The 14,791-nt window shown below is 40.4% G+C and overlaps 1 protein-coding gene across 5 annotated transcripts in view; it reads right to left on the reverse strand.

Moving 5' to 3' along the window:
• Positions 1-3,678: 3,678 nt before the first annotated feature.
• The window catches only part of EML1 (EMAP like 1), a 124,891-nt gene continuing 113,778 nt past the window's right edge, over positions 3,679-14,791 (reverse strand). For all 5 annotated transcript variants that reach the window (XM_033139975.1, XM_033139966.1, XM_033139948.1 and 2 more), the window contains 8 exons: positions 14,326-14,457; positions 10,923-10,990; positions 9,405-9,493; positions 7,611-7,708; positions 5,996-6,083; positions 5,713-5,808; positions 5,270-5,400; positions 3,679-4,466 (listed from right to left, as the gene is read on the reverse strand). In XM_033139975.1, coding sequence (XP_032995866.1) covers positions 4,341-4,466; positions 5,270-5,400; positions 5,713-5,808; positions 5,996-6,083; positions 7,611-7,708; positions 9,405-9,493; positions 10,923-10,990; positions 14,326-14,457 — 828 coding nt within the window. In that variant the 3' untranslated portion in view covers positions 3,679-4,340. The remainder of the gene's footprint in view (positions 4,467-5,269; positions 5,401-5,712; positions 5,809-5,995; positions 6,084-7,610; positions 7,709-9,404; positions 9,494-10,922; positions 10,991-14,325; positions 14,458-14,791) is intronic.

Raw genomic sequence — 14,791 nt, forward strand, 5'->3', positions numbered from 1 at the left:
GGACTGAACGTATCCATGATGTTACTGCTAATTCTTTCAGGAGGGGAAATGTTAATGGCTTTTCTGCTTATTCATGCATGTTGACTGTCCAGTCAGACAAGTTGCAATAACGCAGGAACTTGGGAAACTGTCTTATACCAAGCCAGATCATTCTGCTTGCCCATCCACCTCAGCACTGTTTAGTGCAGCCAGGCTGTCTCCCAGGGATCGAACCTTCCTTGAAGGTTTTTGTAAGCAGAGGTTGGGTTGCCATCTGTCATGGATGCTTTAACTGACATTCCGGTATTCCAGGGGGTAAGACGAGATGAAACTCGGGCTCCCATTCCAATGCCACGGTTCTATGGTTCGATGAACCTTGGGTCATCTGCATGCCAACCAAATTCTCCACCATTGAGTTATGGCCCTTTCCCTTAAAAAAGCAAAACAGATACAGGCTACCCTCATCAGTAAGGGTGAAACTAATCCTAAGAGGAAGGATAGGATGAGAAGCCACATAACGCAACACAGAACCAACTTACAGGGGATGATTCTTTTCACTGTTAAGACTTCACACTTTCAGGCAGGCAATGGTTTCCAATGGAGTAAGGATTTCCCAACAATTATATTTATCTCTTGTTGGGTATATGCAACCATGTTGTACATTATTCCCCCCGTCCCCCGTTATTTCCTATTCCCAAGTTCAGGGTGTGTGTGTTGGGGGGTAATAGGGACAGCAGGGTTAGCTTGCTTGAATGATGGGCACTGCCAACCCTTTGTCAATTTTCTCGATCCAAAGAGAAAAATTTGCATTTGTTCCACAGGGAGGGTGCCACCACAGAGAAGGCCCTCTGCCTGGTTCCCTGTAACCTCACTTCTCGCAGGCCCTCGGAGCTGGACCTGTGTCTGGGCTGAACGATGGGGGTGGAGATGCTCCTTCAGTTATACTGGGCCGAGGCCGTTTAGGGCTTTAAAGGTCAACACCAACACTTTGAATTGTGCTCGGAAATGTACTGGGAGCAAATGTAGGTCTTTCAGGACCAGTGTTATATGGTCTCAGCGGCCACTCCCAGTCATCAGTCTAGCTGCTGCATTCTGGATTGGCTAAAGAGTGGGTTTCTGTGGGGAAAACTCCAGGACAAAATAATAATAATAATAATAATAATAATAATAATAATAATAATAAGAAGAAGAAGAAGAAGAAGAAGAAGAAGAAGTGCTTGGCTACAGAGCTTTAAGGAACAGACCTGTGCCCTCTCTGCTGCATGCTTGAGCACTATTACTCCTCCTCTGGAGCCCTGACTCCTACTTCCCAGTCCCATCTCTCCCTCCCCACTAGAGGGATCACTGCCTTCCTCATTGGAGGAAGATGAATTGCTCAGCAGTTGGGGCGGGGGCTCGCGATACCGATAAAGCCCTGGCAACTCCTTGCCTTGAGGCGAGGGCAGCCCCCTGACAATATATTATGAATTGAAGAAAATGTTCAAAATAACCTTTGTTAAAAAACCAGAAGCATTTTTGCTAGGAATTGTAGGTGCAGAGATAGTGAAAGAATTGAAAAGACTGTTTATGTGTGCTACTACAGCTGCTGGAATGCTTCTTGCCCAGAGCTGGAAAGACAATAAGATACCTACCAGGGTGGATTGTCAGACAAAACTATTAGACAACGCCGAGATGGCAAGATTAACTGGGAATATCAGAAACCAGAAGGATCAAAACTTCAATAAAGATTGGGACAAATTTATATTATATTTGAAAGACCACTGTAAACACTTGAACTCTTTAGCAGGTTTTAAATAACTCTTGCAATGATACATAGATTTTGGATACAATGGAGGACAGTAAACTGGATGGATTTATAATATGCAGTTTAAAAGTTACTTAAAGAACCCACGGAGGGGGGGAGGGAAGTCATGAGATTCGGAAGTATCTTGTGAATGTTTTTTTTTATTAAAAAAAACTATGGATAGATGTGAATGTGAACAGAGTTGTAAAACCATATAAAAGTTATTCCAAAAAAACTTGCTTCTTGTCAAAATCAAGGATTGAACAGGAATTAGAAAATATAATCTATGCTGGTAAATCTGACATCGAGATTTTCAGAAAATGTTTATCCCAATTTGTAACTGAAAACATAAAGGAAATGTTGTTGCTGTTGCTGCGGCATATCACAGCTTCAATGCAGAATTTAATCCATGCTGAGTTGTGCAACACAAACAAATCAGAACAATTATTCTTGATACATGATGTTTATTGGTGTCCTGCACTTTCAGTGTAGCAGGTTGAAGATGTAATAAAAAAAGCTTCAAAAACTTATTAAATCTTCATCGAAAAAACTCTCAACAACCCGTGCTTCAGAGCTCAATTAATTCACATGTTCCTATCCTTTATAAGAAAAAGAAAAAAAAAACTTTCCTATTGAGCTTTACAGAGCCTGCTTACAACAACGCTGCTCATTTAAAGTCTTTAGATACATTCCCCAATGTAAACAATAATTTTTCAGTCTGTGTCACAATCAAAACGAATAAGGCCTTCTTAACTATTTTATGCCACCTCCACTCTTACTTCGTTGCAAAACACAATCTTATTTCATACTATAAATATTGGTCCATGCAAAACACACAGGGGGCTGGTGGAACTTATGCACTGCTGTGTTGGGCACCCCCCCACACACACATTTTGCTGTCCCAAATGGCTGCATCGGAAGATGAAGCAAGCTTGCTCTCTGCTTCTCCAGAGGAAAGGGCGGAAATTGCGGGAAAGCAGATTTTGGCTGATTGTTAGGAGAAATTTCCTAACCGCAAGAGTTGCTCAAGAGTGGAACTGTGGCCTCCGGAGGCGGGTGGCCTCTCCTTCGCTGGAAGTATCCAAGCAAAAGGTGGACAGGCATCTCTCAGGGATGCTGCGGTCACACCCTACATTGCAGATCCAACTCTTATGACCAGCACATGATCTGAAGTCAGGCACCCCCTGCCACACTGCAAAAGCTCCTGGGGCACACATGTCATGCATGACCTGCACATTACTTTGCTGATACTCCTAAAAGCACTGCGGCCCCAAGAGAGTATTGGGTTGCTTGTGCAGTCCAGCTGGTCTTCTTAGCAGCTATTTGTGTTTATTTCCCCATCTCTCCTCCGCAGATTAGTGGTACGCTCCAAAGGGATCCCTTTATATTTTTGTCTACTTGACCTTAAAATACAAATATATGATATCCATAAGCAATAGGCAAGTAAAGCTTATAATGCTTTACTATTTCTTATGAATTGCTAATTTATTTATTTTTCACACGTGTATAAGGTAGTTGTATTCATGCTGATCAATATACAGATTAGGGTTCACTCTTATCAATTGAATAACGGAGATGTGGCCATATTGGTTCATTATTTTTCAATAAGGAATTGTGAGAAAAGATTTCACCTTGAAAACAGATTACCTGAAGCTGTAATCCCTGCTGAGATATTCAAGTTAAAATTGCTTGATTGCAAAAAGAAACAAGAAAAGAAATCTTGGTACAATCTAGCAAATGCTTGTTCCACTGAAACCAGTTAAGTTAAGACTCAAGTCGATTACAAGTAAACCCCATTCCAGTTTTTCTATGGAAGTCAAGTCTTAACCAACTTTTGCTAGATTGTATACTTGGAACTTTTAATATTTTGCTATGCCAGGAAAAATTGCAAGTTAATGACTATTCCAACATTCACATTATTTAAATAAGTTCTTTACTATGGGAGCCAGAAAACCCAGAAAGTACTGCTGAGTGAAACATCTGTTTCATTTCATATGACGAACTTACGCAAGTTCCATTAAAATGACTACCATGGAACAGCCATGCTGAGTGGCTCGTTCACTCTGCATTGTTGAGCTTGGGTAAGCTTTCCATACAAATTCTTTGCTGCTGCCATCTATGGGAATGCCATCAGTTTTTCCGACTATAGATATTCTAACTACGCAGCTATACAGCACAAAGTATAAATAATGAAACTGTGAAGCACATATATGTATTGTTACAATAAGCTTTTTTGTGACTATTTAATAGAAAAGTCCTGTTCATATATATTGCATAAGCATCCAAGTCAATACTTCATTTTAGACTTGTACTGCTTCATATGTTGTACAACAAAAAGAGCAGAAATGATGTGTTGCTGTTGTTGTTTTTTTTAGTGATACTTTATGAATTACTGAAATAAGTACGGCAGCCAGCCAAGAACTTAGCTTTCCTGAGGTTTGTAAGGATTTTAAACTTAAAAATCACAGTGACTAGGCTAGACGGCAACCATTTGTTAACTCTTACATATACAGTGCGTACAGAACTTCGGTTCACGGCCAGTCCTTGGTTACACATGTATGTTCGTACAAGGTTTACTCTAAATGACTCGCCACTGCATAATACTGGTATCTTTTCCACCTGTGGAAATGAGATGAGTATCTTCATATAGAAAATCGACGTTGGTTACATGACTACTGTGTCCACCATACACATGACTTGGAGCCTGAAAGACATTGTGAGAAGAGAGGGTCATTAGCAATGGAAGGGTAAACACTGACAACACAACAAGTTACGGTAACCAATAGCTGTGTGCCAGATGATGAAGAAGTAATGTCACATTGCTTCAATCAATCAAACCACAATATGGGGGGGGGGGGGAGAAAAAGAAAGCTCTTCGTCCTGAGTTTGGTAACTGTACTTCCCAACAAAGACACTTTGGACAAAACTCATTTTGTGTGGTTTAACTGGGGGTGGGGGGTGGGTGGGAGGTACAGGCAGCAATCTGTGCTGTTTTTTACAAGGTGTTCACAGATTTTATCCAGCTGTTTGCAGTAGGCACATGCAGTGTGCAAGCGGAGTGCACTATTGTATGATTTTGAAGAGCAACTGAAGTGATAATGTCTTATTGGGCTTGGTTGGGAGGCGGGAATGCACCGTATTTTTCCATCTATAAGATGCCCCCGTGTATAAGATGACCCTTATTTTTGGGGACTGCGGTTTAAGAAAATGGGGGTGGCCCCCCAATTTTGGACATTATTTTTAGGGGGGAACCTAGTCTTATACATGGAAAAATACAGTATATCAGAAGCAATTCATCAATAATCTTCATGTTAACTTGTATGAAAGTTTTTATTATGATAATTATATGTTTTATTATAGAATAATTTCCCCCTCAAATCTCCAAGAAAATGGTTTGCAGCAATAACATCAAGAAAAACAAATTACAACAATTGATCTTTTTATTTGATGGTTATTTACAAAACAATCCTTTTTACAACTGCAAGGATAACGCGGCTGGTACCTTACCCTAAACTGTGAACATGGATAAGAGAAGAGGTGTACTTTGCCAAAGTCATCACCGGTCGATAACAGTTTCCTCCCCTGCGAGCGGCAGACAGCATTGATATCTGTGCCATCTGAACCTTCTGGCCACACACCTGAAACAAGAGTGAGAACTTCTTTACTGAAATGTTTGGGATGAACCAGGCAGAGGGCCTTCTCGGCAGTGGCGCCTTCCCTGTGGAATGCCCTCCCATCAGATGTCAGGGAGATAAAGAATTACACAACTTTTAGAAAACATCTGAAGGCAGCTCTGTATTGGGAAGTTTTTAATGTCTGACATTTAATTATTTTTTAAATATTTTGCTGGTCGCCCAAAGTAGCTGGGGGAACCCAGCCAGATGGGCGGGGTGTAAACAATAACATTATTATTATTATTATTATTATTATTATTATTATTATTTACTTACCAAAAACATGGAATCCTAAAGTACAGGTGTAAGTAACCCATTCTATATCTCTAGTGGTCTCAACACTTACTACTTGTTTACAAGCTGACGGAACCCCTATAAAATAAGGGGAGGAGTACAAGAGAGAGAGAGAAAGACAGAGAGATTATTAACTCGTACAGTAAAGAAACTTAAGATACAAAAATAAATGTCTGCTCTGCAGTGGTTTGTTATTCATATTAGGAATCCATTAGCAGTCAAGAAAGAACCCTGTACCAAGGGCAGAATACTATTTGTTACTCACAGTATAGGATTTCATAGTCCCCTGAATTAGACACAAGGTACTGAGAATTAACAGACCAGTCCAAGTGAGTAATGAAGCTGGAATGACCCTGTAGAGAGAGATGCATTATATTAATTCCAGCGACATAACATCCCCTAATAGAATTACACTGGAGCACATATAAAAAGCTGCACGGAAAGGCACACGGAAGCTTTGTTTACATTCAAAGCAGTGGGTGACCTGTGTTTGATAGCAACCCAGGTCACCATACTGAAACGATAGGCTCCAGTCCAATGTTCCAGGTGCTCTTTGAGCTGGGAGAAAATAGTGGCACATTTCTCCCAAAGTTCAGTTCACATGGAATAAAATCAGAGGGGAGGATGTTCCAGTGTTGTGGCTCAAATGCTGTCTGGGCTACAGATCAAAGCACAAAAAGGTAATAGGCATCAGTATTTAGGTACGTCTTTACAACCCTAACAACCTATCCTTCCACTGGTGGAATTGTAAGGGGAACTGGGAGCTTCCACAGCCTATATCATGGGTAGGCAAACTACCGGTAAGACCCGGGGGCTGGATCCGGCCCAACCGCCTTCTAAATCCAGCATGTTTTTATATGAGTAGAATGTGTCCTTTTATTTAAAATGTATCTCTGGGTTATTTGTGGCGCTACATGAGTAGAATGTGTGCTTTTATTTGAAATGCACCTCTGGGTTATTTGTGGAGCATAGGAATTTGTTCTTTTTTTCTTTTTTTCCTCCAAAATATAGTCCGACCCCCACAAGGTCTGGGGGGACAGTGGACTGGCCCCCTGCTGAAAAAGTTTGCTGACCCCTGCCCTATATCAATGTTAAAGAAAGGTTTAATTTGCCTGTTATATAGGTCCACTTTGTAGCCATCTTGACTGTAAACTAAGTATATTGAATAAGAAAGCCTCCTTAGGTAAGCGTCGAAGATTCAATCTCTTAGTTGCTAGTGATTTTACTGGAATGGAATTGAGACCAGTTCTCATCTCTCAGAGAGATACTGTAGCTGTGGGCTAGTCTCTTGCAGCTAAAAGAACAAAGGGTGCTTCCAGACAGTTTTATGTTGCAAGCAAGTCACCCAGAACTGATTTTTCTATCTGTGTGAATGGCATGTGAGCTGCACACACGCTTCTTCGTTTTTGCCTTAGGCTTTTGTAGGTATTTTGCTGTTTCCTATCCAGACCAATGTGTGGTCCTTGATATAATTTTTCCATGCTGTGTTCCTCGACTCTCTCCCATTTCAATCCTTTTGGGTGGAGGGCAAAATCCATTTCCAGATGGTGTGTTTTTGTTGTTTTATTTATTTTTTAAAAAAAATTAACAAAGAGGTTTTCAATATTACCAAACTTCTCACGCAATAGTCTTCCACAAGAATATATTGTGCAAGTTTTGGAAACAAATTTGCTTGTATAAATATTTAGCATTGGAGAATGAGCAGCGTGTCTACAGAATATTATTTGTTAAAGTTATTTTATAAATGTTTTGAAAAGAGTTGTTGCCATTTCTGAACCTTTAGGGATATTAAATTAAATCATGAAGAAAATGTTTAACTTTTTTTTACAAAAAAAGGGAAAGGCTGGAGATGATTTTTAAACAATTATGTGATCACTTACTGAGCATTTGCCAATTCTACTGTATTTCCTCCCATTGTCATTAACACTGTATATATAAATGCAATTGTCATGAGAACCTATTGCCAAGAAGTTGCCATCTGCAAAACAAAGAGAATACATATTTTATCATAAGGCTGAAATCACACTGATTAGGAAGAAGCAACACCCCTCGGACTGGAATTTCAGTAATAAGATTAAATGCAAAACTACTTCCTTGTTTATTTATTCACAACAGGGATGGAGAACCTGTGGACCTAGAGATGTCGCTGTATTTAATGCTACTGCTCTGAACTTCCAGCTGCAGAACTGCAAGCTGGAATCCAAGAACCTCTGAAGGACTACATTTCCTATCCCCGACTGAAAACATTAGCGCCTTACATTTCCTCACAAAAGTCCAATAACAAAAGATTAATAATCTAAAACATCAGCTACCAAAACATTTAAAATACTATGTGCAGCATCAGAAAATCAACAGCATTAGCGGCATCAGAAGTAATTATTAATAAATGAAGACGTTTGGACCACAGCTCCTATCATCTCATACTGGCTGTGTTTTTGATGGGAGTTGTGGCCTTTGGGCTACCAGATTGGGTGAGGTTGGTAAAAACCAGTATTGTAAGACAAGTTATCTACAAGCTGAAAGCATTCTTAAAATAAGGTCTCCACTAGCTCCTGGAAGATCTTTAAAGAGAAGAGATATATCACTCTTGGGAAGGAATTTCAGAGCCTAGGCCCAGCCACAGAAATGTCCTCTTTCTGGTCCCAACCAAGCATTTTAAGGAACATTTGAAATTTTTGTATTTACATGAATTTTACAGGATATGGGGGAGGGGGGTACATGGACCAGGATAGTGGCAAGGCTGCCCTTTCATGTATGTACCTCTCCACATAGGCCTAAAAGAAAGAATTTGAGAAAGCCCTGTTTCAGGTGCCACAGCCTGGCGTTTATACCAGTGCCTATAAAAAGCAGGACTCTTTCAGTGGCAGAATCTGTGTTGTGGGGTTCTCTATAAAAGCTGTTTCAGGAAGCCTTTCAAATAGTGGGCTGAGGTGACTGATTTATTAATTAATTAATTAAAGTGTTTTAATACTGCCTTTCATAGAAAATTCCAAGGTGGATCACAAATTTTAAAAACCCATTAAATACATTATTAATTTGTTCTATGCTGCCATTTTGTGATATATATATATATATATATATATCTAATATTAGCCATGATATTTATTTAATTGGGGTTTTGATCTGTTTTACACATGGGAGTTTTAGTTCATATTTTGTGTTAAGGACCCTGTCAGGGCGATTAGGCAGAATATAAATTTATACTTTTGGTGATAATAACATGGAATATAGCACAAGATGGAATACTTTCCCCTGGAGCCTTAAACAAAATTCTCTTTCTGTACACCGACACGTTACACGATTCAAATGTATTCCTGAACACAATACATGACCTGCATCCCGGCACCACACTAAAATTAAGTGAGCTAACTGAAAAGGTCAACTCACAGCACCTTTGCCATGTTACAAAGTGCCCGTGTAAATTGGCAAATTACGGGAACCACAGGTCACTTTAGCTGGCCCAGAGTAGGCTTCAATTTTTCTATTCAAGAAAGAGAACATTTAAAAATGAATCCATCATTAAGCTATGCACCTTATCTCCAGTGATTAAATACACTGACAGCAAAAGCATAAAATAGAAGACTGTGATATTTAGGGATCGACAAACTTTTTTTTTTATACAGTATTCAGTGCCTTTTTTTTTTGTTCAAACAGCTGAGCAAAGAATGCCAAACCTGGAGAGTAACGCATTGTGGAGAGCTGTTCATTTCCGTCTGTATGTACGGTGACCAAATCTTTTGTTTCAGTGTCAAACACAAACCACCTGTTGAAAACAGTGGGAGGAAAAGTCAACAAGCTGTATAGGATAGAACCGGCGATGGGGTGAAGTGGGGCAGTCAGGGATCCCAGTACAAAGAAACATAACAACAGCCCTGCTGGATAAGACAAAGGGTCCACCTCCGATTCTGATCTATTTCACAGAGTTTCCAATGAAGGAGAGGCATCTAAGCGTGTTCAGCTGAACAGCAGAAGCCCCCCTTCAGTACTTTCCCCTAAATGCAGGAAGGCTAGAGCGGGCAGAGATAGGGATGATGGGATAAGCAAGCACCATACCTGCCCTGAATCCATTGTGGATACATTTTACTGAATGAACTCAAGTTCCAAGTATTATGAGAAGCGAGAGAAACCCGTCTTTCTGCAAACCATGTGCTTCTTTTATAAACCTTGATCATGCCACCTCTTAGCCCACCGCCCTCACCAAACTCATTCTCCATGTCAGAACAGTAACTTTGTGTGGGGACCAGAAAACTGAACGATGAAAGGCGAGAAGGCTTTGTTTGTGACAAATATTAAGCAGAAGATAAACGAGAAGCATTTTCATCATTATAGCATCAAAATATATTATCAAATGTTATTAAACTGTAGCTCGTTACAGCTTTGAAACAGTCAGGATTAACAACATCTGACACATGGGAAATATTTTGCTGGTGTGGAATATTTTCCTTTTAAAACTGCAAACCACTTTGCACCTTGTACGAAGACCCTATGGGGTGGAAAGGTCTCCCGTGCTTCATATAATGAACATATGTCAATTTCCAAGTGCAATATTAGGGAAGCTTGGCAGTTTTAGCCTTACTTGCTAAAAACATGTAACATAAGCATGCTATACTAAATTACTCTCCAAAGCATCGCAAACGTCTTACGCCAAGTACCCTCTTCAAATTGTCGTAATTTGTATGGGAAAATTTCCCAGAAAACCCACCTCACCGGTTTTATGTGGCCCTTTGGAAAGAAAGGGAGACAGGGCAGACAGGAAGTGGACTTTGATGATGGGAACTCAGTTTCTGAGTCATTCTGCATCGTTTCCCTGCCTGAGATATTTCTCCAAGAAGTGAAACACTTCAAGTAGTGGATGGACATTGGGAAGAGGAAAACTTTTTTGATGAAAAATTATGAAGGCTGTCCCCATGAGGGCAGTGGCATGCAGTCAGTGGACTAGGGGGACTAAGCTAGTCCCATAAATGTTCCTGGTAAATTAGAGTATTAAGCTTTTGAGTGGTTTAGCAAGAGAGGTGTGATGTTCACACATGCGACATTGTCCCATCCGGCTCGCAAGCTGGCGCATCTAGCTCTCACTGTTCCCCTTTGAAAAGTTTCACCGCATGCCTGCATGAGGGGTTATAGGAATACATATCCAGGCTTTACGAATGCCCACTATCCAAAGCAAGTGCTCCTGCTCTTCTTCTTCTTACCTTCCAGTTAGTGTTCCTACTGCAACCACGGACCCTGAAGGATGGAAACCAGAAGACTGTGCTGGATCCTACGAAGTTTCAAAGAAATTGCATATTTACAGCAACAGTTATAGCAATCTGTAACAATAATGCATATTGGAATGGTTAAGTTTCAAAGAGCTCAGTCTACTAGGCACTTCACCTGTGGGTCCTCTTTGAAAAGAATGGGGCTTATGCAAGATCAGGCATGGACTGAACTCTTGCTATATTCAGAAGCTGAGCCTCAGTGTTACCAAGTCAAATGCCAAAGGCTGTTTTGCCTCTGGGATGGGGAATCTGAACAAAAACCTAATCTATTTTTTTTAAGACCAAAATATGATGGTGAAAAGAAATATTATTATTGTACAATGTATATGTTTAATACACACTCAAAAATGAATTATGTAATATATTTTAGATATCTAAAGAAATACACAGATGTAGCATCCATTATATATATATATATATATATATATATATATATATATATATATATATATATATATATATAGCAGCTGGAAGAGGAGACATGTGCAGAGAAAGAACTGAGAGTGGAGGAGAGTCCAATTTGGGAGCCCCTGGTAAATTGACAAAATTTCCAACCTGCTGTAGCCTGAACTGGGTGTGTGCAATGCAGCTGATGGGACACAGCTGTGGGCAGCCTGAGGGTGAGAGCCAGGAGACTGAGAGCTGTTGGGTGCGGAAGTGTGTCAGAAGAAGGTATTTATTTATTAGCAATTTGCATTTTTGTAATATTTTGCTGTTGCTGTTTTAGTTTTCTATATACCACTCAGAGATATTTTTAGATATTAAGTCCTACAGAAATCGGCCAAATGAATAAAAACACATTAATAATAATAATAATAATAATAATAATAATAATAATAATTTCTTCTAAAAGTTGTGTAATTCTTTATCTCCTTGACACCTGAAGGGAGGACATTCCGCAGGGAGGGCACCACTACCCAGAAGGCCCTCTGCCTGTGTATATGAAATATACACAATATGTAATACATTGGGATGAAGAGCCTTTGGCTAATAGTTTGATGGCTTTAGTTTGTTTTAAATTGTACTGTTTTTGTTGTTGTAACATGCCCTGGGTGAAGGTTATGGAGAAGGGCAGACAGGAGATCTCATTGTTAACAATAATAACAAAGTGTGGTGTTTGTTATTATTTCCAAAGTATACTTAGGAGGGCTTTTGTGGAAAAAGCTCTCTAAGACAGAGCCACCTCTGCAGCCCTTGGGAACCCCTAGTGGTGCTTGGGAGAGAACATGGGAATCGAATACCTCAGTATCTCCTGAAGGTGCTAGTTTTCATGTTCAGGTGAAGTGATGCCTAACAAACAACAGGCCGACCGCCACACAAAATTGGCTTCTGCTGCTCAGAGCAAATTAAGTATTTGCCTTCATCAGCACCATGCTCACAAAGCGACTGATGAACATTTATTCTTATAGAGTAAGACGTTAACTCAACCTGAGAGGTACAAGTGATAATCAAGAGGAATTGGAAATGAAGTGTTAATAAATATTAACCTCTTCTTGCTTGTTTTTGTGTCCATTCACTACAAGAGAAGTACATTTTTGCTACTTTGAAAACGTATGGCCACAATTTGTGACAGAGTTAAGCCTGTTTAAGCCCAGTGACTTCAACTGCCCTCTTGTCAGACTCACATGGCGGGGACTAGGAACACGGTCACCAGCTCTGCTCATGGGCGTAGCCAAGGTGGACCGGGGGGGCAGCTGCCCCCCCCCAGATCAAGTAAAACAATAGAAATACTTTAACTGACCAAACATGTCGGTCCGGCCCCCCAAAACAAAAGTCCTGCGTCCCCAAACAAAGCCTGCGTCCCCAAACAAGAATCCTTGCTATGTCCATGGCTCTGCCCCCCAACACTTTGAGAGTTGGGAGCTTTTATTCTGTTATATTGTTGTTCCATCAGTGTACTGACAGTGTTTATGTGCTGGATTATCTCCAAAACAAGCCCACTTAATATTTACAGTATATGTGATCAGCAGATGTGCAGGAACCCCAAGGTTTACAGAAGTGCAAAAAATGTTCAGGAGGAAAAAACAAACAAACTTCAGGGGCATCCCCCACCCTCAAAACAGCCCAGTGAGGAATGAGCTTGTTCAGTGAGCATGAGATACAATACCATACCTAACGACCACCATTATTTCACAACAGAAATATTATTCCCACCTTTGTCCCAATGCAACACAGATAAATTTTGGAGCAGACCCATTTATTATCATCCAGGCACCAAACCATAATTGATCAGATAATTTCTCATCTGCAAAAGCAGTTGATTCCTGTTAGACTATGGAAGGTCACCCTCGCCAGCATAAATTGAGATTTGCCAAACTGAAATTTACCGGTACTATTAGTGGGCTGAAATGTAACTTCAGAAACGACCAATGCTCAGCAGGTATATCCAGCCTGGAGGAATGCCTGTACAGTGCTGCACTGGATGGGATTTCAAATGTTAAGAGTCTCTCAAGTTGAAGCATACCATTCTTGAAATAAAAACTCATCCGTGTCATCAGACTCACTGAGGGTAATGTGATATTTGCTCGAACTGCGTTTGGCTATTGCTCCAAGCGGTCAAGTAGACAGGGCAAGCAGACAGGGACAGAAGCCATTATTGCTGGGGGAGCCATCTCGTTCCAGTCTTTCTAACACCGAGCAACATTGCTGAGGGTGCAGCTAAGCTACAGATTCCCTTTGCTAAGCCAACTGTGAGAAGGTGCAGTAGAGGCTTGTGATAGAAAATTACCAGCAAGCTACCATTCTCAGGATTCTTTGGGGAAGGTCAGGACTATTAACTTGGTATAAAACCAATACAATTCTGCATTCCAAAGAACAAGTTCAAAAAGCAAGATGTATGTTCTTAAATGGGAACTGAAATACTTTAACTGACCAATACTGAAATACTTTAACTAAGCAACATTAATTCCATTTCCACTTCTCCCCAAAGCACCTTAATATCAGAGTACCATTACCCTTTTCTACAAGTTTAGATCAGAGTCTTATTTAGTTTTTGTCAATCAGTACTCATTCAAGGACCAGTATAAATCCCCATTTGTAGGTTTTGTAGGCAAACCTGTATCCTTGCCATGCTAAGACACTGTTAATGGTTTGTTTCTCCCCCAAGCTCTGACTTCTGGTTACATCCAAGCTAAAGCATCCACGGCCCCTGCTTCAGAGGCAAAACTAAGCCAGGAATTGCAACGTTGCTCTCCAGTACTAGCAAAATAGAAGAAGTGAAAGGGGGGGGGCAATCAGCTTGTGCACAGTAAACTGTTAACGACAGTTTACCTTGATGTCTGAACACTGCCATTGTTAAAGGTGGTGATGGTGGGGTTATGAAAAAAGGTTATCATACCTCTATAATTTTGTTCCAGATCGGACGATGACTGATGGAATCCCAGAGTGTAATGTGTTTGTCTTGCCCACAAGTGAAGAACTGAGGTTTGGAAGGATGGGCTGTTAGTCCCCAAAGCTCATCAGTATGACCCTTAATAAATACAGCAATATTTCATCAGAACATGAACAACAGAACACTGTGAGTTTCTCTAATATTTTATTGGCAATAATGTGGGGAGGGCATATAGAATCCTTCTCCCTCTTCCTTCAAATCCCACTTCTGGTTCCTCTTTTTCATTAACAGCTTTGCTTAACTCTTATATTTTCACCCGCAACTGAAATGAAACCTATGCAGATGTAACTTCACTTACTGATATCTGCCCCACTGCCCTTCTCCTCTCCCCTCTTTCCTTTTCTACTGTCCAAACTGAGTTCGTAAGCTTTGAGAAACAGCGTCCTGTCCACCTCCCCTTTCGTATGTCATG

Source organism: Lacerta agilis, chromosome 1 (genome assembly GCF_009819535.1).
Source record: "Lacerta agilis isolate rLacAgi1 chromosome 1, rLacAgi1.pri, whole genome shotgun sequence".
NCBI classification, from domain to species: Eukaryota; Metazoa; Chordata; class Lepidosauria; order Squamata; family Lacertidae; genus Lacerta; species Lacerta agilis.